At 30.5% G+C, this 22,034-nt stretch overlaps 1 protein-coding gene across 12 annotated transcripts in view; it reads right to left on the reverse strand.

Annotated features, from left to right (window-relative positions):
• Window positions 1-22,034, reverse strand: part of LOC129968177 (sodium channel protein para-like) — a 251,121-nt gene that overhangs the window by 92,209 nt on the left and 136,878 nt on the right. For all 12 annotated transcript variants that reach the window (XM_056082022.1, XM_056082018.1, XM_056082026.1 and 9 more), the window contains exon 2: window positions 20,863-21,208. In XM_056082022.1, coding sequence (XP_055937997.1) covers window positions 20,863-21,186 — 324 coding nt within the window. In that variant the 5' untranslated portion in view covers window positions 21,187-21,208. The remainder of the gene's footprint in view (window positions 1-20,862; window positions 21,209-22,034) is intronic.

Genomic DNA, 22,034 nt, shown 5'->3' on the forward strand with positions numbered 1-22,034 from the left:
TTTAATAAACACAAGCTTGAATGAAAAAAGTAACTTTATAATTTAAGCATAGCTGTTTGTTTATTCCTAATACCAAAATAATATTTGGATAATTTTAAAAAATATATATACTTTTTGCTTTCTAGATTAGTGTAGCAAAAAATGTATTTAACTGCATTTAAAAATAATTTTAATCTCTTTGTGTGTATACCAATAAATGTATGGAAGACATAGAGAAGCGAAGAGAACTTATTAGAGTCAAATTCATGAATAAAAATTATATTATTATTTTTTTCCCCATGAGATAAGATAAAAGATAATCGGCAATCGATTCGATCGTTTGCTGTGAAACTAAGCTACTTGTGCCATCTATCGGCAGGTAAATATTCTACAGAAATTCTCAATAGATTTAACTAGAATAAGAAAATTCTTGCACCAGTTTTCTCACACTGAAACTGGATATTTAATTGGTTTCGAACAGAGTCGGCATCGCCGCTCTTTTGATGCATAATTGTAGACATTTCTAATTAAAAAAAACAAAAAAACTTTTGCATTGTTCTTTTATCGATTTTTGAATCAATATAATTTTAGGAACAAACGTTTTCGAAAATAAATCTATTCAGAAATAACATGAAAAGCTGAATGTGAGATCCCTACCGTCTGTTCTATGAAAATGAAAATATTGTATATTAATTTTAAATGATATGAAATATATACGGTATTTTATTATCCATACTTTGAATAGATTTCAAATATCTGAAACTTTTGCATAATATTTAAAGGATGGAAAATGATAATTTATTTGAAAGAATTTTTTAAATAATTTATATTTTTTACGATTTAATGTATTTTATAATTATAATTATTATAAGATTAAGAATAAACATTAAAATTATGATAGAATTTATTGCAGTATCCTTAAACATAACAAAAATAATCTTACTTTCACAAAAAGACAAAAATTATTAGTTTCAAATTCCAAACAGTAAATTTCATAATTTATATTGATGCTCTATAACAGCTCTATAAGTATCATTTTCATATAATTCTAACAGTTTAAAATGAAAAAAAAGAAAAAGTCTGCCGATTCATGCCATAGAGAAAAAAATATGAAACGAAAATAAACAAGATAATTGCTTTTTTTTTTTTTTATCAAATAATAAAATTAACACCTCGGCGAACAACTAATTGCTGAGATCGTTCTCAATTAATTTCAATAGAATTTTTACGTGCAGTTAATGTTAATGATTATCTTGGGAAAATATTTTTTAAATTTCAAATTTCGATTAGTATATAATTTGTACTATTTAGGAAGTCTTACGTCTATTTTATTCTTTATGTTACGCATTTGCACAGTTCTCTGTGCTTATTATCTCCTATAAATTTGAATCATGATATAAATGAGAAATAATTAATCGTCGATCGAATCGAAATAGGATCATAAGATATGTAAGGATAATAAGTGAAATTTTACAGCATCGATATATTGTATTATCGACTGCATTTCATAAATACTGTAAAGCCTCAGAAGATTTTTTGTTTCTTGATTTAATATATTACAGATAGAAAAAAACAAAACAAATTAAGCTTAAAGTGCGAAACTATTTGTAAAATACTGTGAAACAGTAAAGGAATGTATAAACCATATATATAAAAAAACCATACGAATTATTTTTGTTTTGTTGTCCGTAATCACCTTATCTTTTCTTAGTTTTAAAATTAAATTTGTCTATAATCACCACAGAACTTAAAACAAAACCCTGTTTTGAAATGAAGCTTGCTCAATATATATTCGTATATATAAAAAAAGAGGCAAAATTATCATACCTTGACTTAGAGCTTTAACATTCCCACATAATCTTTTTCATTAACAGAACACATTTAAAAAAAATTTTACTAGTGTATTTATTTAATTAATTAATTCAATATCTTAATTGACAAATTTAACAATTCTCAATAAACACACACTGTTGATTGCTGAATAAATAAAAGAAAAAAATGAGGAGTCCTAATTTTATTTTTTTAATTTGAAATTCAATATTTTATGCAAGGCTTTTCTTTTTGCTGTAGTTTAAGCATTTATTTTAAAGAAGTCCAAGCGTAATCATATCTGAAAATTGAGATATAGATGTGGAAATGTTTGAAATTAAAAGGTTGTTAAGTGGATACTAAGTCTTCTGTCACTTGATAGATAAATAGTTGCAAAGGCTTTGAGTAAAGTTTTAGAATTACTTATGAGATTGCAAATGAGACAGAAACGGAAAAAGAGAACCTGTTGAAGAGATGCGGCAACCCTTGAATTTTTTTTTTCCTTCGTAGTCGAACGTAATATTTTATTCAATGCATCGACGATATTGGGATGAATATAATTAAAAAAAAAAAAAGGAAAAACACACAACATTTTATTTATTAAGTCAGCGATTTTTGAGAAATTTTTACTTACATTTAGTTGAACATTGATATAATTTAATTAAGGAAAAAAAAATAACAACTTACTAATTCTCTCTCTCTCTCTGTGAAAGTGGCAAAGTTATGTTTGTTGCTCGATGAAAATGTCAATTTTTCTACAAGTGAACGTAATATTTGTTCGTCAGAATCGGCCTTTTTTTTTACTCACAGATTTTAAAAACAAGTTATCTTTGTATTAATGAGCAAAAAATTCCTATTACTTAAAAAAAAAAAAATGCGAATCAGTTCTCTAGATTTGACATATATTAGTTTACATAATCAATGCGAAAAGTTGGTAAGCGACAATGCTGGTAAAAACAAACAATTAAATATATATCCATTGCATGGATATTCGTAATCTTAACGAAAAAACAAATGCTATGGAAAAACGACAGCTAATGAATTTTTCAAATCTACCATGAATATATCATGTATTTAAATATATCTCAATAAACAAACGCCTTTCTTAATATCTTGAGGTTGCAAAAAATATTCGTATTGTATGTAGAACGTCTGTTGCACCAAAAGAAAGAATCAAATCCGACGAATTTGTTTGTTATTAAATTCTAGTTAGGTAACAGAGAGAAAAACAAAACCAGTTTGTATAAATTTAATTCAGTACAAATGAGGAGAAAATAAAAATAACAATCCCAGAATCAATAGAAAAAAAAAATTGTAGAATTCTCTCGTTATAGGGATTAGTGAAGTCTTGGGAACCAATGGTAAATTAGGTGGTGCAATAATACTAAATATTACTTTAATGATTTTAATTATTCAATATAATTCTATTTTACAATGACGTTTGGCGAATTGAAACGTATTTAATTCAAATTCGTTGGCATTCAGATTTTTCTCTTGGCCCTTGAATTTCTAATTTAAATAACGTAAAAATATAGTCTATAATTTGAATATATTTTGATAAATTCAATATAAAAATTTAAACTTGTACTAATTTTTAGATTGTCTGCAACATTTAAATTTGCTTATACATAGCATCTTCAGTGATTGAAACTTTTTAAAATATCTTAATTCCCGTGAAACATCACATAAAGTTTATAAGCGATTAGCGAGATCAAAAATTTAATTATTGGAAACCAGTTTCTGTTCAATCTCAATTTTTTTTTTTTTGCTCTTTTATTTTAAAATTTCTTAGTATTACTTAAAAAAAATAACATTTAGAGCTTGACTCTACTGAATCAGTATATCAATTAAGTTAAATTTTTGGCACATTTACATTATATACTATTTATACTGTGCATTGCAATGCTGCATAATTTTTTAAATGAGATTTTTGCAGAAATTTTGGAATTTGTTTGCAACTTGTGTAAGTTCTATTTTTTGTTGAATTAGTTGCTAAGAGAACGAAAAATTAAAATAAATCTGAATAAAATTTTCTTGAAATAAAAAAAAAAGGTTTTCCAATAAAGTTTAGCAGAGCACATAATTTTGTGCTCTGCTAAAGTTCTATTTTTGTTCTAAAGCTAAGAGTTCTATTTTTTGTTGAATTAGTTGCTAAGAGAACGAAAAATTAAAATAAATCTGAATAAAATTTTCTTGAAATAAAAAAAAAGGTTTTCCAATAAAGTTTAGCAGAGCACATAACAAGCATAAAAGTAAAAAAAAAAAAAATATTTCACATTTAAATTTTTTGATAAAATCCGAATAACAAGAGATAAAAATTGTTATCTAATATTTATTTTTGAAAAATCTTGCGAGAGCTATTAAAATGATTACACTGATTCATATTTTTGCTATTTCTTACGCATGACAAAAATCATTTATTTGAAATAACGGCAGAGGATTGGAATCCTTCTGTGATGCGCATGCGTCAAGCCCAACTCTTAGCTTCCTTTCTTTGCATATTTTCAATTTGCTAATGAAAATATGTCTATGTCAAAACCATGAATAGGAAATAATTTTTAATTTCACTTTTCATATTTATAATTCATTTAAACGAAATGATTTATTAAACGCTTTCATTTACATACAAAAAAAAAGATTTAAATGATGTTATTTTAAGTCAAAAGGGCATATTAGTAATTTTAAAAAGGTCTATCTAAGAAGTCTCAGTCTAAAAGATCACAGTCACTAAGAAGTCACAGTCTAAAAAAGAAGTACATTTTTACTTCAGTTAAGTGAGATTTTCCAGTTTGCTTAAATTTTTAAACTAAATCAAACTGCCTCCATCTAAATTTTTAAAAAATACGTCGAGATATAAATCAAAATCAAAATTGAAAGAATAATCAAATCTATTTTCAAAAATAAAAGATATGAATTAAAAAAAAATGTCCATCCAAATGTGTCCATCTGTCTACCCAACACCCCTCTTTTTTCTGCATTTGGTTGAATGGAGCTCACCCACAGCAAGTTTTTCAAACTGTCAGACGATATTAATCTTTCAAAAATAAACCGCAATTAAAAAAAAATCGTTCTTGTTCTTTTTCTGCTCGCTTTAACTTCATTTAACGTTAACTTATTCCATATTCTGAAAACTGCTCTTTTTCCAAAGAAGAAAATAAATAAATAAATGAAAGTCTTGTGCAGTATTTATGTTTACCGCTCCGAATCCATCTGATGATAAGCCACCTAAATCACATTCGCTGCTGGGAAAAGGTTCCGCTACCCTTATTGGTCCGAAAGGAAACCATAGTTCTCTATTAAATATTGACCGAAGGAAATGGCGTCACGCAGCGCAAAGAATAGGTAGAAGTTTACCTTAGGGGGTGATTCGGGGCTTGTGTCGTAAATTTGGAGGTGCATGTGATAGGCTGTAACAAGGCCTAGCTATAATTTTGGATCTGATGGTTAATCACCACGTACGTAGTTAGAGAAATTCTGTCTCGGGTTCAAGATATGAGAAAGCTGTGTTATTAAACTGAAGAAAATAGCTGTTGTGGACCACAGAATTTCATGGTTAATTGCAGATATTATATCTTTGGTGCGGAAAGTTCTTTATTTTTCTTTAAAAAAATCTTTGATGGAAGTATTTGAGCAATAAAAAAATAAATAAAAGTAGTCCGAACCATTGTAACAAGTTACCATTCTGGGCTTGATTTGTCTGTTTTTTGTTTTATTTTTTTAAACCTAATCTTAGTTATACAGAAGCGATAAAATGCACACAAAAATATTTAATATCTTCACTAAGACCATGAATGTAAACCCTGTATTGAAAACAATAAATTTTTTTGAAAAATTTTATACGGAAATTTTATAAATTGAGCGGAAATAAAATTGAGAATTGATAAAAATCTGATTTTTTGGATATTAAAAAGGAATAATATTAGATTTTGTATCATAATATGGTCTGATGTTACCAAGAAAAAAGGTTAAAATTCTAACTAATTTTAATTAAAAATTGACTAAATTTTCTTAATGGACACTTACTACTACGAAGTAACCATTCACTGAATTTGGTTCTCTCTCTAATAATCTGTCCTATAAAGCACATGACTATCATTCCATTATGCAAAATGCATGATGAAATTTATTCATTCATTCCATCATGTAAAATTAATGATGGAATATAGAGCCTGCCAATCTATACAGATTATGATGTTAAAATATATTTCAGTTGAAAGTTGTATAATTTCATTGAGTTCTTTGTCTCTAATATGTGTTGAGATCCTAATATTATGAGCTTAATATGTGCCGCATCTTGAACTGTCATTGATTATAAAGGGTTTCCGAAAGTTTCAGAATCAAAAGGGTCTTTAAAATATATTGTTCGTTTCAGGATTCTGAGACCATCACTTTTCGGTGATTGTACTTCGCTAAGGAGTGATATGCAGAAAGATGAGAAATTATTATACCTTTTGATTCCGTGAATAATCTGAATCCAACCTATTGTTAAATGTAAATATCCCCTCCTTTCATCTTTCCTTTCACCCCTTTTTTGTCGAAATAACTGTCTCTTGATGCACAGGCAAGAAGTTTTCGCGTTTTCAAATTCGATAATGAATAGTAGATTATATTTTATGCAGTGCAGGAATTACGTGTAAACTGGATAAGCTATAAGGCCTTCAATTTTTGTAGGAATCTCTTCCCTTCGCTTCAAAAAGATTTTCGAATGAGCATATGTCATAAATAATAAATGTACTTTTTAAATGGATTTATAAAGGTTTCCATATCTCAAATAGATTAGAGCCTCATCAAATGTAGATCACACATTCATCTTATTTATGATGTAATGCTATAAGTACTCTTTTCTGAAGAGATTAGATGTATGAGTACGTATCAGCAGAATTTCGCCCTCTGCGTAACTTGATACGCAATTACTTATACGTAACTTGATGACTTTTGTGTTTGGTTTCGTATTATAGTGAAGATAAAATTGTTTATACTTTTTAACCTTTTCCATTTGATCATCAAATGAAAATTTCACACTAATGTGCTATTCGGCGATCATTTATCTTGGCATTTACCTTTTCCGTAGTAATAATCGAATTAGCATGCATAAAAATATACTAATTGACAAACATTTACTCCTTCCAAGGATTTGGTTTAAAATATAATACTGATATGCAGTATAAAAATACCAAATTTCACACATATAGTTTATGTTTTTGAGCTATTCATGATGTATGATATGGATGGACTGATAGTTTTCCCATAGACAGATTTCGCACAAAGTGTGATATAAAAATGCAAAATAGGTACTAAAATTACATACCTAGATACATTCTTTTCGTTCGCCTTCTTTAAATTCATTAAATCTGTATTCTCTGTTATTCGATACAAATTTTGCAATCAATTTAAAACTAATTTCTCGATGAGACTTTGAAACTTTAAACACGGCTCGGAACTGAATAAAAAGGCAATATTAACTTGCTCTTTAGTCTACATGTTTGTTTGTCTGCTCTGCACAAATTTTGCAATCAATTTAAAACTAATTTCTCAATGAGCTATAGATTTTGAAACTTTAAACACGGTTCAGAACTGAATAAAAATGCAATACTAACTTGCTCTCTAGTCTACATGTTTGTTTGTTTGCTCTGCACAAATTTTGCAATCAATTTAAAACTAATTTCTCGATGAGACATTGAAACTTTAAACACGGCTCGGAACTGAATAAAAAGGCAATATTAACTTGCTCTCTAGTCTACATGTTTGTTTGTCTGCTCTGCACAAATTTTGCAATCAATTTAAAACTAATTTCTCGATGAGACATAGAGTTTGAAACTTTAAACGAGGCTCGGAATGGATAAAAATGCAATATTAACTTGCTTTTTAGTCTATATGTTTGTTTGTCTGCTTGGTACAAATTGTGCAATCAATTTAAAACTTTCATTTCCAACAGATGGGGCCATGTCCAGTCGTCAGGTCGTTTGGAAAATAGCTTATAATCGATTGCAAAATTTCACACTCACAAGACTAAAAAAACAAAAAATAATTATTTAAATAAAAAAAAATAATATGCCATATCTTTAAAACTGACTAAAAAGTATAAAAAAATTTCTTTTAATTCCACACAGATATTTAATTTTCGCAATCACAAGAAGTATTTTGCTTTGAAATATTTCAAATTCCTGAAGTTATATAAACTGAGACAAACTTATTCATAATACGTCAAAGTCACTTGGCAACATCCGTAGTGAAATAAGAAACCGGAAACTTTCATCGAAAGTAACGGCAACGTCCCATGAAACGCAACATCAAAGCTAGTATCTAGTTGAACATTGGCATGCGTTGTGCTCAAACGTAACTCTCTGTTACTTTCTGTGTGAAGCTCAGTGGGTTTCGAAATAAGATTGGCGCGGTAAATTATATATTACTTAAGTATGAATTAAAAAATACTTGAATGATACTATTAAGGATAAAGGGATCTCAAATATAAGTATAGGACGAGAAGTATTGATCGTGTTTTTTTGCTATTTATTTGTAATTTTTGATGAGAATAACTTTGATTTGACCTATGTTTAAATTCTGAGTTCCTCCTGAAAATAATATTATATTTTATTGGTAAATTCACGAAGTCATTCATTTCATGACAAAAATAAAATATTCTTTTCTTGGGAAATTATTGTTTTGTCGTCAAAGTGAAAAATATTTTTGCGTGATGAAAACCATTATTTCACTTCGAGGGACGAATTTGTGACAGGAAATTAATGCTCAAATAATGTTTTGTCATAAAAATCAATTTCGACTGACGTCCTTCAAGTTAGTATAATTACTTCTCTTTATTAATAGGATTTGAAATTTAGAAGAAAAATTAAATTACGGAAAAATGAGATCGAAGACAAGTTTTAGAATTTACCTTATTACAGTAAGAATAAGATATGAAGTCAATTTATATTCATATGGCACATGCCATACCTTATTTATGGCGAACTCCCAAGTATTCTATCGTAAAATATCCAACATTAAATAAATTCAATAATATAATGAACGACCAAAGTCTGTAATATTATTACTGGAAATGTTTACAAATTTGTTAAAAAGTTATTGGGACATTTACACAACACCTGCACAGAAACGGAGTGTGTGCGTGTGTGTGTGTGGGGAGGGGGATCGTAACATATAATGCTCCAACGCACAGTAACATATTTAAACATAATATAAATATTTCCTTTTTGATTAATTTTGAATAATTCGATAATAAAAATTATTATTAGCAAAATTCGAGATATAACTGTAAAATTTTGATACATAAATTTTTAAGTATGAAATTATTAATTTTAATTAAAAATCTAACTTTAAGATAATTTTTTATATTTATTCTTTTCTGCTGTTCTTGCTCTTGTTTATAAAGATCGAAGTAAATAATAATAAAAGTAACTTTGAAATGTAAAGCTAAAGTAAACATTTATATAGTAAAAAAATACTATCTTATTTTTTTTTACAAGAAAATTTTTATAAAGGATATTTTCTTTTCTTTCTTTTTATTTACCATTAGTTTATTCTTCATTTTCAAATTCATTTTCATATTCATCTATAGAAGGAGAAAGTTTAAAGGCCCCTTTCTAACACTTTATTTTTGCATAATTTTTCCTTTAAAATCGAATGGTTAAAAAAATTCACCTGATTATAGCGCATGCGGAATACCAGGAAATCAGAACTGGCTAGAATGCAGTGCAGTACATTCCTTCAAGACTCTAACTCTCGTCATGAAAGAAGTATAATGTTTTCCATTGCGTTTCACCGTATGAAAAATTCCAAGTGAATAGTCTTATTTAGTTGAAAAATTAAAATATTGTATATAATATTAAATGAATCTATGATTGAATTTTGAACTGAAAAGCAATGAAAATTCCACAGTGCCTTTATACGAGTACTTCAAGAAATGTGTAAAAATGCACAAAAGAGCTGCTTCAAAAAGAAACCGAATGTACCAGATTAATAAACCAAAACGCAAGTCTATTATATTAGATCACTCTACAAAATGTCTAGACAGTAAACAAAATCAAGACGAATATCGAAACATCTAAAGTGGTCAACGATAGATGAAGGTTATAATATGATTCGAGATTCGCAATATATTGTTGTTACAAGTAAAATAATCTTGAATATGATCCGAAAACATAAAAAAAAAATCAATGGAAATATTTCATTATGATTTAATTTTAAATAATTTAAGAAGTGGCTGAAAAAATATTATAGAAACGAACAAAATATTACAGAAAATATTCTCTTGCTGCAACTTTTGAAAATCAGTTATTGTGTTATAAAAGTAGCTTCCATGTAATGGGTTGAAATTGATTCATATTTGCGGGACAAACTGTATACAGCAGATGGTGCAGCGACATAAAGGGGGAAGGGGGATATAGTGCTCTTACATAACTTTTGGGAAATATAATTAAAATAAAATGTTAATTTGTTCATTTTACTTTTTAACCTACAAATGAAAAGAGAGGAGCGATTAAAATTCCTTTTATTTTGTTCTATTTCACCTTCCTAGGCCATTGGCTGAAGATAAGTTTTAACAGTTTGATGACAAATATTTTCTTGTAAAGCACATATCTATTATAAATATTTTTTATACGTAAACATTGCTTTTTATTTGCTTTGTGATTGGTAGATAGCGAGTCACTTGATCCATGACATTTAAAATTTGTTTTACCAGTATTGCTTGAAATAATTAATGAAAATTATTATGCCATCATAGTAAGTATTTATATTGCACTTAACAGTAAAATGGTGGCAAAAAAGGAAAAGTAAAGCTTTAATTAAAACAATCTTATGTGTTAATTCCACTTTTAGATACACTGTTTGGAATAGAAATGATGAATAGCTCTCTGATTTGTTTTTTCGAGTAACAGGAATTTTTTGTCTCTTGGCTAGCAGTTGTCTATCTAAACAATACACATGTTAATCCTGCATTGTTTTTAAAAAATACTAATGGAATATCCAACGATATCAGATGAAGAAAAAACGCGAAGAAAGATAGAGCCAGAGTCTACCTGAAAAGAAAAGCTAAAGTTGGCTGCAAAATATGAAAAAAATAAATAAAAAAAGGATTCAATATTCAGATACTGGAGCTACAAGAAAAGAATGCTCTCAATGTAGACCTTTCAATTTTGAATCGGAAATAGGTCGATCGGAAAATGTATATTCTCATTATGGAAAAATTAAGCTTCCAGAATGGCGAATACTGTATATAGTATCGAACAACTTCGGAGTTGGTGAGCGTAGCTCCAAAATTATTTATATGGAAACATTAAATAAAATTAGTTAAAAAAGGATAATTGTAGATATTTTAATTCAATAATTTTATTGTTGTTCCTTACATTAATTTAATTACTAGAGATGCCAAAGAGTCAAGATGGGAAAGAAGAGGTATTTGGCAATGAAGCCAAATACAAAAAAACATTTAAATGGAATCTACGTTCGCAAATTTCAAATTATTATGTGAGAACATTATTATATTTAAGTTATTATTTGTCTTAATTCATTTAAGTCATTAACCAGTCTAAACCGGTTTGAAACAATCACGAGACTTCTCTATCGGTCTTTATCCCTCTCTTTATATATAATGATAATTTTTTTAAATTTTCATTTTCAATTTTTCTAGCTGGCAAACAAAGTTTTTGAACTTGAGACTAATTTTGAGATGAAATAACAGCTATGATGTCATAGTTCTACGTCAACCTTTTAAAAACGCATCTGCTCTCAAATAAGCATACGTAATAATAGTGCAATACTCGTAAAAGCAGGACAACCTTTTAAAAACGCATTTGCTTTCAAAGAAGCATACATAATAATAGTGCAATACTGGTAAAAGCAGGTAATATATATATATATATATGCGATTAAAAGATGATGATGAAAACTGCCATTTATGCTTTATTCATTGCCTGCTCGATTTTGAGCTTCAAAACCTTTTAACCAAAACAGCATCATGTTCTCACATGATAAAAAAAATTAGTTTTAAGTTGAAGGTATTTTTTAAATATTTCTATGGCATGATGGGAACTTAAGCCTTTTTACTAAGTTATTAACAATCTGTAAACATAATATTAACAAACTGTAAAGGAGAACAAAACAATTTGTATTGTTACTATTCATTTTTGACAAAAAGATTCACAGAAGATAGTTAAAAATTCATCGTTGAATTAATATTTTAATCTGTGTTTGATAGTGTTTTCGACTTTATGTCATTATGTTACCATGACAACAAGTAAATATTTTTCAAGCAATAGTCTTTCTTGTATGCAAAAAAAATATTTTAAATTAAAAACACAAAATTTAATATTGTTTTTGACTCAGAATGTCATTAATTAAATTTCTAACCTTGGCACGCATTTTCCCCTTATATAATACCGCTTTTCTTTCTCACTTGTTTTCCTAGTCTTCTGTGATTTCTTTTGTTTTGGGCATTATCTCTAGCTCTAGTTAATCCCCCCTAAATCCACGCCCAAAAGGTAATTTAAACGAAAAAAAAAAAAAAGCAAACAACAAGAGCATTTCTGTCTCAGAATCACTAAAAAGCAAACTCAATTAACTCGGACTTAGACTAGTCTATAGGGTGATCGGAATTCGGGTCATTTTCATTCTCGGGATGCAGCGTTACCATGGCAACAACACCCACAAGAGGTCATCCAGGATTGGTGGCGCCTGTTTTGGTACTAAAAGCAAGCTCTCGGCATTAAATTTAGACCATCCGATGATTCATTGTTGAAATTTACCCACTGCCTGGTTTTATTACCAAGTTTTGGTATACTCTTTTCTTACTAATGGAAGGTCCGACCCTTTCAGCCAGTGTTTGCTGCTCTGACATAAAAGGGCACGCAATCGGAGATGGCTCTCGGATTAAGTATACATTATTAAGTTCTCCGAAATTCGTGCTGCAAGTAAACAAATTAATGAAAATGTGACCAGTGTAAATAAAAAAGGCGTCTGGGGAGGAGCGCTCGGTTTGCGTGGGATTTCAAAACGGAAACATTTGTTCTTTTGTAAATTAATGTTTATTTCTAACATCGGCACGTGTTCTTGCTATTTATTTTTTCCAACTTCGTTCTGCAGTGTTGTTTATATAGAGTTCCGTCTATAGATTGCTCAGCTTTTGAAAAATAATTATTTTTACTTTCTCGTATACGTCAAGTGGTACAGAAAAAGTATATCAATCGCCAAAAAATTCGAACTTGAAATTTTGACGAATCTCTATGTTTTAGACCTTCCTGAGTTCGAAAAACACATTTTTGGAAAATGTACGTCTGTCTGTGACAACGATAACACAAAAATGCTTTGAGCTAGATGGATGAAATACACGGTCTATGCACCAAATTTGTAGATTTTTATCAATTTTATGCAAAATCTGTTCTGTTTGTCCGGCTGTTCCAATATGAACTAACACGGCAAGCATAAAATGAAGAGATCTAGATGGATAAAATGAAGCGAAGTACGCGCTTGCACAAGGTCGGGGGTTCGAATCCCAGCCAAGCAGCATTAATTTAAAGGTTGAACATTAGTTTGTTAAGGTTCTATTGGGTTGGCAACTAAGTAATTGCGGATTTCACTCATAGATGGCTTCAGTTGAATTTTTAGGTTTGCAGACGTAGGACAAATGTAAAACACATTTTAGTATTTGATAGTTGGCAATTCAGCTGTCAATCAGTAAAAAAAGTTTTTTGATCGGTTGCGTAGTTTTAGTTTGGCGTTCGTTGAAAAATGGAAAATCAAAAGGAACATTTTCGTCATATTTTGCTTTTTTATTTCCGCAAAGGGAAAAACGCATCGCAAGCCCATAAAAAGTTATGTGCTGTTTATGGTGACGAAGCCTTAAAAGAACGGCAGTGTCAAAATTGGTTTGTCAAATTTCGTTCTGGTGATTTTTCACTCAAAGATGAAAAACGCCCTGGTCGTCCAGTTGAAGTTGATTACGACCTAATCAAAGCAATAATCAATTCGGATCGTCACAGTAAAACACGTGAGATTGCAGAGAAGTTTCATGTATCACATACATGCATTGAAAATCACTTAAAACAACTTGGCTATGTTCAAAAACTCGATACATGGGTTCCTCACGAACTGAAAGAAACGCATTTAACGCAATGCATTAACAGCTGATATTTGCTAAAGAAACGTAATGAAAATGACCCATTTTTAAAACGACTGATAACTGGCGATGAAAAATGGGTTGTTTACAACAGTATCAAGCGGAAAAGATCGTGGAGCAGGCCAGGTGAACCAACTCAAACAACATCAAAAGCTGATATTCATCAAAAGAAGGTTTTGTTATCAGTTTGGTGGGATTACAAAGGAATTGTATACTTTGAACTCTTACCACCCAACCAAACGATTAATTCTGATGTCTACATTGAACAACTAACGAAATTAAACAATGCAGTTGAAGAAAAGCGGCCCGAATTGACAAATCGAAAAGGTGTTGTATTCCATCATGACAATGCAAGGCCACGCACATCTTTGGTCGCTCGGCAAAAATTATTGGAGCTTGGTTGGGATGTTTTGCCCCATCCATCATATAGTCCTGACCTTGCACCATCTGATTACTTTTTGTTTCGATCTCCTTGAATGGTAAAAACTCCTTGAATGGTAAAAATTTCAATAATGATGATGATGTCAAATCGTACCTGATTTGTTTTTGCTAATAAAAACCTGAAGTTTTATGAACGTGGGATTATAATGCTGCCTGAAAGATAGCAAAAGGTCATTGATCAAAATGGGCAATAAATTACATAATAAAGTTATTTAGTTCCATGAAAAATTGTCTTTGATTTTCTAAAAAAAATCCGCAATTACTTAGTTGCCAACCCAATAGAAGCTTCTAGAACTTTCTATAACCATCTTTATAATTCTAGATTATTCTATAAAGGTGTAAATTCTGAGTTCCACAAGCAGTGGAGGCAGTTCTTCACTTGCATGTTACCAGTTGCTTACAGCTAATAAACTTGACTTTGGCGTTACTTTGTGACCTGTTATTCTTTGCATCTTCGTGACAATATAATAACTGAACAATAGCATAATGCGAAAGCATGATGTAATAGCGCAATAACATGGTGCGGAAATTTTATGCAATGCTTTGTAGGGACTTCAACTATGAAATTTGGCATGCCATTTCTTTATGGATTTTAGGTACTCAGTAATAAAATGTTTTTAGAATTTTTAATTAGCTAGAAATTAAGCGAAATTTTAATTTCTTTGCAAAGTAAATTCCTATCATATCATGGAAAAATTACTTTAACATCATCTTAAAATTAAAAAAAAAAAAAAAAAAAAAAAAAAAACGTAACTTTTCAGTGTTACAAGTTTTACAGCTATGCAATGTTTTCTTCAATGTTAATAAATTTTTCAAAATCAGTTTTAATAATATGCAACTATCTTTTTATCATATGAGAACATGATGTTGCTTTGGTTTGAGGTTTTTGAAGCCTCAAAATGAGTAGGCAACAAAATGGCGATTTATCGCTTTTGAAGCATCAATTTTTAGCTTTTGGTGATATTAAAAAATAATGCCGAAGGTTGACACATTTGGCGATTTATCGCCAACTAAAGTTACAACTTGATTTCCAAATTATTCATTCTCTGAATTCTTACGAATTGTCAATTAATTTAAGTCTCATTAACCAGTTTAAACCGGTTTGAAACAATCACGAGACTTCTCTATCTGTCTCTATCCCTATATATATATATATATATATATATATATAATTTTTTAAAACTTTCATTTTCAATTTTTCTAGCTGGCAAACAAGGTTTCGGAGCTCGAGATTTTTTTTGAGATGAAAAAATCGTTTTTCTAAATATCGACACATGCGTAATCTGATAGACAAATAATGACTTAAAAATAATAATGTTTTCACATGATAATTTGAAATTTGCGATCGTAGATTTCATTTTTATATTTAGTTGTTGTACTGAAACTAGAACGCTTTATTTATTTTTATCATATAGAATCTTTGCTTTTGTCTAAGTTATGGCTAAAACATTTTTATTTAAAATTTCTTTTTTTTATTCGGGCAGAATTTCCACTATCGCTTAGTCTTAACATGGATGATTGTTTCTAGACTTTTTATAAATTGCATGAAATAAAAATCGTTAAGAATAGAATGTAAAAGCTGAATTCAGTCATACGTAAAATTTTTTAATGCTTTGATGTTTTGGACTAAATATTCGAACTGTACTGCATTTTAATTTTAAATTTAAATTTAAACTTTTAGTAATTAAATGGCTTTTTATTTTAGTCAAATTCATGTGGATTCATTTTAAACTTAGTTAGTTCAATTGATATCCTGTTTAGAAGCAACAAAGGGGCTATGTAGGAGCGAATCTCGTAATTTTGATCCATGACAGTATGGCATAGATGACATTTGATTCTTTTCCAAACTTTCACACCATACCCTCAATAACCTTTAACCTTCCTCACCTTACCCTCAATAACCCTCCCCATACCCTTTGGATAAGCTTAAGGTCTCAGATAAGTTTATACGTTATTATATGTATAGTCATAAGTAATAATAAACTTTACAAAAGGATTATTATAATCCAGAAAAAATAATCATGAAATTTGATAATAACATCATAAAAAATTTAAAATAGTTTGCTGGACCAAAAACTAAATATTATCAAAGTAATATAATTCAATACCTTTTATGGAAGTAAGATTGACGATGGATATTATAAAATTTAACGTTCCGAAATGGTTTTCAAATTGCTAATTGAAGGAGAGAATGAAAGAACATTCGAAAGTGACACTGAATGTTCTTTCTGTACCATAGAATATATGGCTATGAATGAATAAACATTATCCAAACAGTACAACAGAAATACTACATAATTTAGTCGCCTGATTTTCGAAAACTGGTTGTTTGTTAATGTGTAGCCGGAGTTAATTACAGTTCTTTAATTGCTTAGTTATTTATTCAGAATAAATATATTGTTGATTCTCCTGATAAATACTTATTATTCGTAAACTGTAAGCCGCAGGTGTCAAGTTAATTCATTTAGAACTATAGTTTGGTGAAAGTAACTTCTTAGAATCAATTAAAAATACTAATTAGCATTCAGTTATATAATTACTTTAAGTTACGATCTCAAAGACATATGCTTTAGCTTAGCATTGACCTTGTTTCTTTTGCTCTTATCTTGTGGGAATTTTGCTTTTTCGCTGTCAGTTATTTATTTTTAAATCAAACGTGTGTTCTGCATATAAAACAGTGATTTTTCGTTCTTCCCCATTAAGTTAGCTTTTTTTTCTCTTATATGAAATATAGAAAGATAAAATAATGAAATTGTTAAAAAATAAAATGAAGATATTTGTTGGATCGCTTGGAAACCGAAGAACATCTGAAGCAGATCAAATTGATGGTCGGTTAAAGCGGTCTACTGTTCTAAGAATCTTTGGTTCATTTCTATAATAAAATTTCTATCTATTTCTATAATAAAATTTCTATCTATAAAATTTCTACTATCATTTCTATAATAAAACGATTTCTGCATTTTTGTAATAAAATCCTTCTTGTCTTTTAGTTAAATGGAATTCACAATTCAGAATTCACAGCAAGCAGCATACGATGTTTAATTATTGCAATAATTTAGAGAATGGCGAATTCACGTTTTACCTGGATGGATGAGTCCATTTATTTGTAGGTAGAATAGTATAAAAAGTAACACGAAACGCTATAAGGTAAATACGTTTCTCTGTTTAATGCCATGCTTACAACGAGGTTGCTATTATTAAGTTTCCGACTCTTGTAGAAATGGTATCGATGCCAGGCTTAGAGAAATAATATTCTATAGGTTGTCAGGAGCAGCAACGAGCTCGCCAGGCAAACATGCGAATCAGTTATCACAAACATAAAATGAAATCGAACATGAGAAATCTGAATTTTTACAAATGCTTTTACAAAGAACTTATTCGTTTTTGGCTCAAAATTTTGACAATGTGTACACAATCTTTATGTTCATTCTGTTCTGAATTTTATATATATATATTCGTTGTCTTATACTAGTAAATATAATGGGTAAATGCATTTACTTTCATACTACCGTTTTTCTTATTATTCCTATTTAAATATTAAATGATCATCCACGTTTAATTCATAATTAAACATGGATGATCATGTAAAAGAATGATTATTATACAACACACAAAACTTATCTTTATTCATACGCTGTATGAAGTAATATAGTATCTTATCATTTTATAAATCATCTGTCATGTAAATGTTACAGTGAATGGGAACACCGGCCAACCTTCTGTAAATAAATCATTGGTTTGGTCAATAACCGCTAAAAAGAAATTGGCCTTGCTAGACAATACGTCTGCAAGTAGTCTGAACTGTTTGCTTATGCCATGCATTTTTAATTTAGCTCTGCATCTTTGATCCAGAATGCAGGGGCAAGCAAAAGTTACAATAAATGAATTTCAGTCGGCAGAAAAACAAGCAAAGGGTGGAGATCACCGGTTTTCTCTGAAGCCAAGATCGATCGACCACTCATGAACAGAAAGGTATTCTTTGTCTTATATTGTTATTTGTTATTTCGAGAATAGAATTTAGTTGTTATTTTGTATATTAGTAATTAACAGTCATGCAAATGTCTCAAGAGATAGCATCAATTTCCAGTTAATAACACTTAGAATTAAATTACTTAATATTGAACAATTAGTATATATATAGACCGAATACTATCAAATAATCTGAAACTATTAATTGTGACAAAACTTTTAAAGTATATTTTCATTGATTATTGGAATACACGAGTACACAAATTATATAGTATAAAACAGCCAATCAATGGAGATAACTCTGTGGATTGAAACCTTAATGAATCTGAAATCATTAGAAGCTAAGAGCACTTAAACCTACCATGAAAAGATCAAGGGAATCTTTGCCCCATTTGGTCTTTTCTTCTATTATGTATTAATACAGGAATTAATACATACCTATTTAACCTATTTAAAATATTTATATTTAACAGATGGCGAGAGATATATACCACATGCTTAGTGAGCTCAATAACCACGTCCCTGATGAGCTCACTTTTGCAACAATCTTTTTTGAAGATCTCAAAAAGAATTGTTGTAAAACATAAGGTTTGAAACACACGTCTTAGAGTTGGTTGCGAACTTCCAAGTTTCTTCTTCCTTTGTTTGTGAATTTGTTATAGCTAGATTCGAAAGCAGTTCAGATGCCCTAAAAGGGCAAGGGCTATTAGCGCCTTTGCATTGGCATCTTCTATGAATTTCTTGTATCACTTGTCCATCTACTTATGATAAGGTAATTCTTTGTTTTAATTTATAATGGAATGCCATCTGCGATGTAATAATGGGTACAATATTTGTATATTGCAACAATAAATCAATTTTTCTGAAGAATCTCCAGTTTTTTTAAAAAAAACATTATTACATTAAACGTATAAACATTACCTGTATTATACGAATGCAACTTCGAGATATCCTATATCCAGTTATGCATCGTATGTATTTAAAGAAAAATCTGCTCCTTCTATTTGAATAACCCTATATTATTTACTACATTTTATGAACTGACAAGCAGATTGTGCTATATTTTTGATTGTTGAGTGGCATTATACCAAAATAAATCAATGATATGAACAATTGTCTGAGAAGAGAAATGGACTTTATTCGTGTAATGTCAAATGTGATTGTAAATGATTAAAACATTATCGCGATTATATTAGCGCGATTATATTAGATATTCGTTTTTAGAAACTCTTTTATAATCTGATCCTCAAGAAAATAGGAATGAGAAAAAGAAGAGGGTAAATATTGATAGGTTTTCTTGTAATGTGGTTGCTTCATGGAGAATGATTTCGAAGAAAACTGACCGTTGGAACTCAGCGCTAAGAATGGTCATTTTCTTTCTGATGTCTGGTTGTATTCTTTGTTTGAGTATTGAATAGCTTTGGAAGCTGTATCTCATACAGTCTCCAACATTTCTTTCATTGCCTTAAATATTGTCTATCAGCAATGCTTTATATTTGCTTTATCCAGTTAATAATTTTTATATTCTGAAATCGAAACTCTACATAAGATTCATTGTCACTTAACATGTCAACAAGAGTTCTTAACTTCTAATATGCCCTTAAGATTTAAATTTGGTCCATCATATGGTAATTGGTATACTATGCAAATATTGCATAGTTAAACCAAAAATAGGTGGAGATTGTCATCCTTATTTAAGCCAAAACTGATAGTCAAAGATAGGAAATGTAACTCAACATTTTAAATTTCTTTTTTACCTTGTTTATTATTGTTTATTTTTTTGCCATTTTAGATTATAAGAAAGAAATTGTCATATGAATAGCTTGATGGTTGATGGTGTTACCATGACAACGTAATCGACAGAAAGACCATGGAAAAGGATTTTTCATTCCCAGACTAATCTAATAGCTTCAGAAAGGAACCAACATGATTAGTTTATTCCACAGCGTTTTCAATTGATTTCTTCATGTAATATACAGAAGATAAGAAAAAAAGTACTCAAAAATAACGAGAAATAGTGGAAGCCCCCATTTATAAGTGATTCTAAAATCGACCACTAGTATTGTGTTATAGTCGCCGATATCTCAAACACTCAAACTTCTATCATGCCCAAGTGAAATGTGATTATTACGTTATTCTCCAGGTAAAGTGAGTGTGTCTCGCAGACAATATATTTGCTTCCGCCATATGAATGGCTCATGATTCATGCACTTGCATAATAAATAAGTTATTTTCCGTGGCCCAGCAGGTCCAAACAAAATTTTGTTTTGTGGCGATTAACATGTTAAAATAGTTTTACAGTTATCATATTATCAAAAATCATGTTACAATATCTCTCTTCAAATCGTGCTTCGGTTGTTTCCTTAAAATCAAAAATGTTTTCCTTGAAGAATTTTGCATTCGGAACTAATAGAGTAACAAGGACATCAAAAAGGACATTTGTGTACTCGTGTCCTTTTGAGAGATCCTTGTGGATCGATGTCCATTCATGGGCTAGGCTAGACAGACTAAAAGGGAGGACAAGAAAGACTTACTCTTTCGTTTTCATAGTACTTGTCTAGGTCTTCGATGGGCGTGGCGATGAGCTCTGGAGGGAAATCCGGCGCGAGAGCCCTGGGCAGGGGCATGCCCACTTCGAGGCTGGGATCCGGCTCTAGCCTGTCCTCGTGGTGCGGGATGGAGTAGTGTTCGGGCACCCCGTCCGGGCCGATCTCTCCCTCGGCCTTGAGCCTCTCCCTCTCCGCCTTGCGAGCGTTGGCCTCGGCTATGCGGGCCTCGATGGCGGCCAAGGATTCCTTCGTGAAAGGACGGAACAGAGGAACCGTCTCCTCGTCCGACTGCTCGTCGCCGGAGGACATCGCCGAGCGATCACCGCCGCCTCTGCAAAGGACAATAGGACATCAATCAGGGCAAGGAAATAATTAATTTCACTGTTCTAAGAGGCAACATATGAAAATTATCCGTTGAAAGTCTGACATAAGATCATATATAACAATTGAAAAACCAGTGAAGTAGCAAAAGAAAGCTGTAGCCTTGGTATATAATGATATTTTTGCCCCTAGTCACCATTAATGGCTTTGTACTTCCAAAACCATTGATGGTGACTATGTTTCTTTCAAAAGGGCATATACGACTATTGTTTTACTTCCAAGGCGCCAAGCAAGATTGGTGAATGGTGCATCTTTAACTCCCTCCCCTTTTCCTCAGCCACTACGTTTTTGGTAATGACCAAGGGGTGGGGAATAAGGTGGTACAGATACCCAGGACGGTTTTGCAGGTATTCTTGGGACAGAACATTAGCGAATTTATGTCATCTCTTAAGAAAACATTGCTTGTGAGACAAAAAATCATATTCTGCCACGGGCGTCATTTATACGTGCTACAGTACCACTATGAAGAGTTCCTTTCCAAACATTTTGGCATGCTTTCTGATGAGGATCAAACTTTGCCTCATACAAGACTGGAGCATGGTGCATCTATAACAATTTCCACTTTTTCCCAGTCACTGCGTTTATGGTAGCGCCCATTATGCTGAAGGGTAAGGCGATGTAGATACTAGGTACAAAAATCTTTGCAGGTACCCTTAGAGAGGAAACATTATCGAGTTTTTGCCATTTTCTACAAAGACATTTCACGAGAAAAAAATCGTAATGTAATACCACGGGAGCTTTTTACTCTTGGTAAATTACTGATGGCGATTGGGGCC

Source organism: Argiope bruennichi, chromosome 5 (assembly GCF_947563725.1).
Source record: "Argiope bruennichi chromosome 5, qqArgBrue1.1, whole genome shotgun sequence".
NCBI classification, from domain to species: domain Eukaryota; kingdom Metazoa; phylum Arthropoda; class Arachnida; order Araneae; family Araneidae; genus Argiope; species Argiope bruennichi.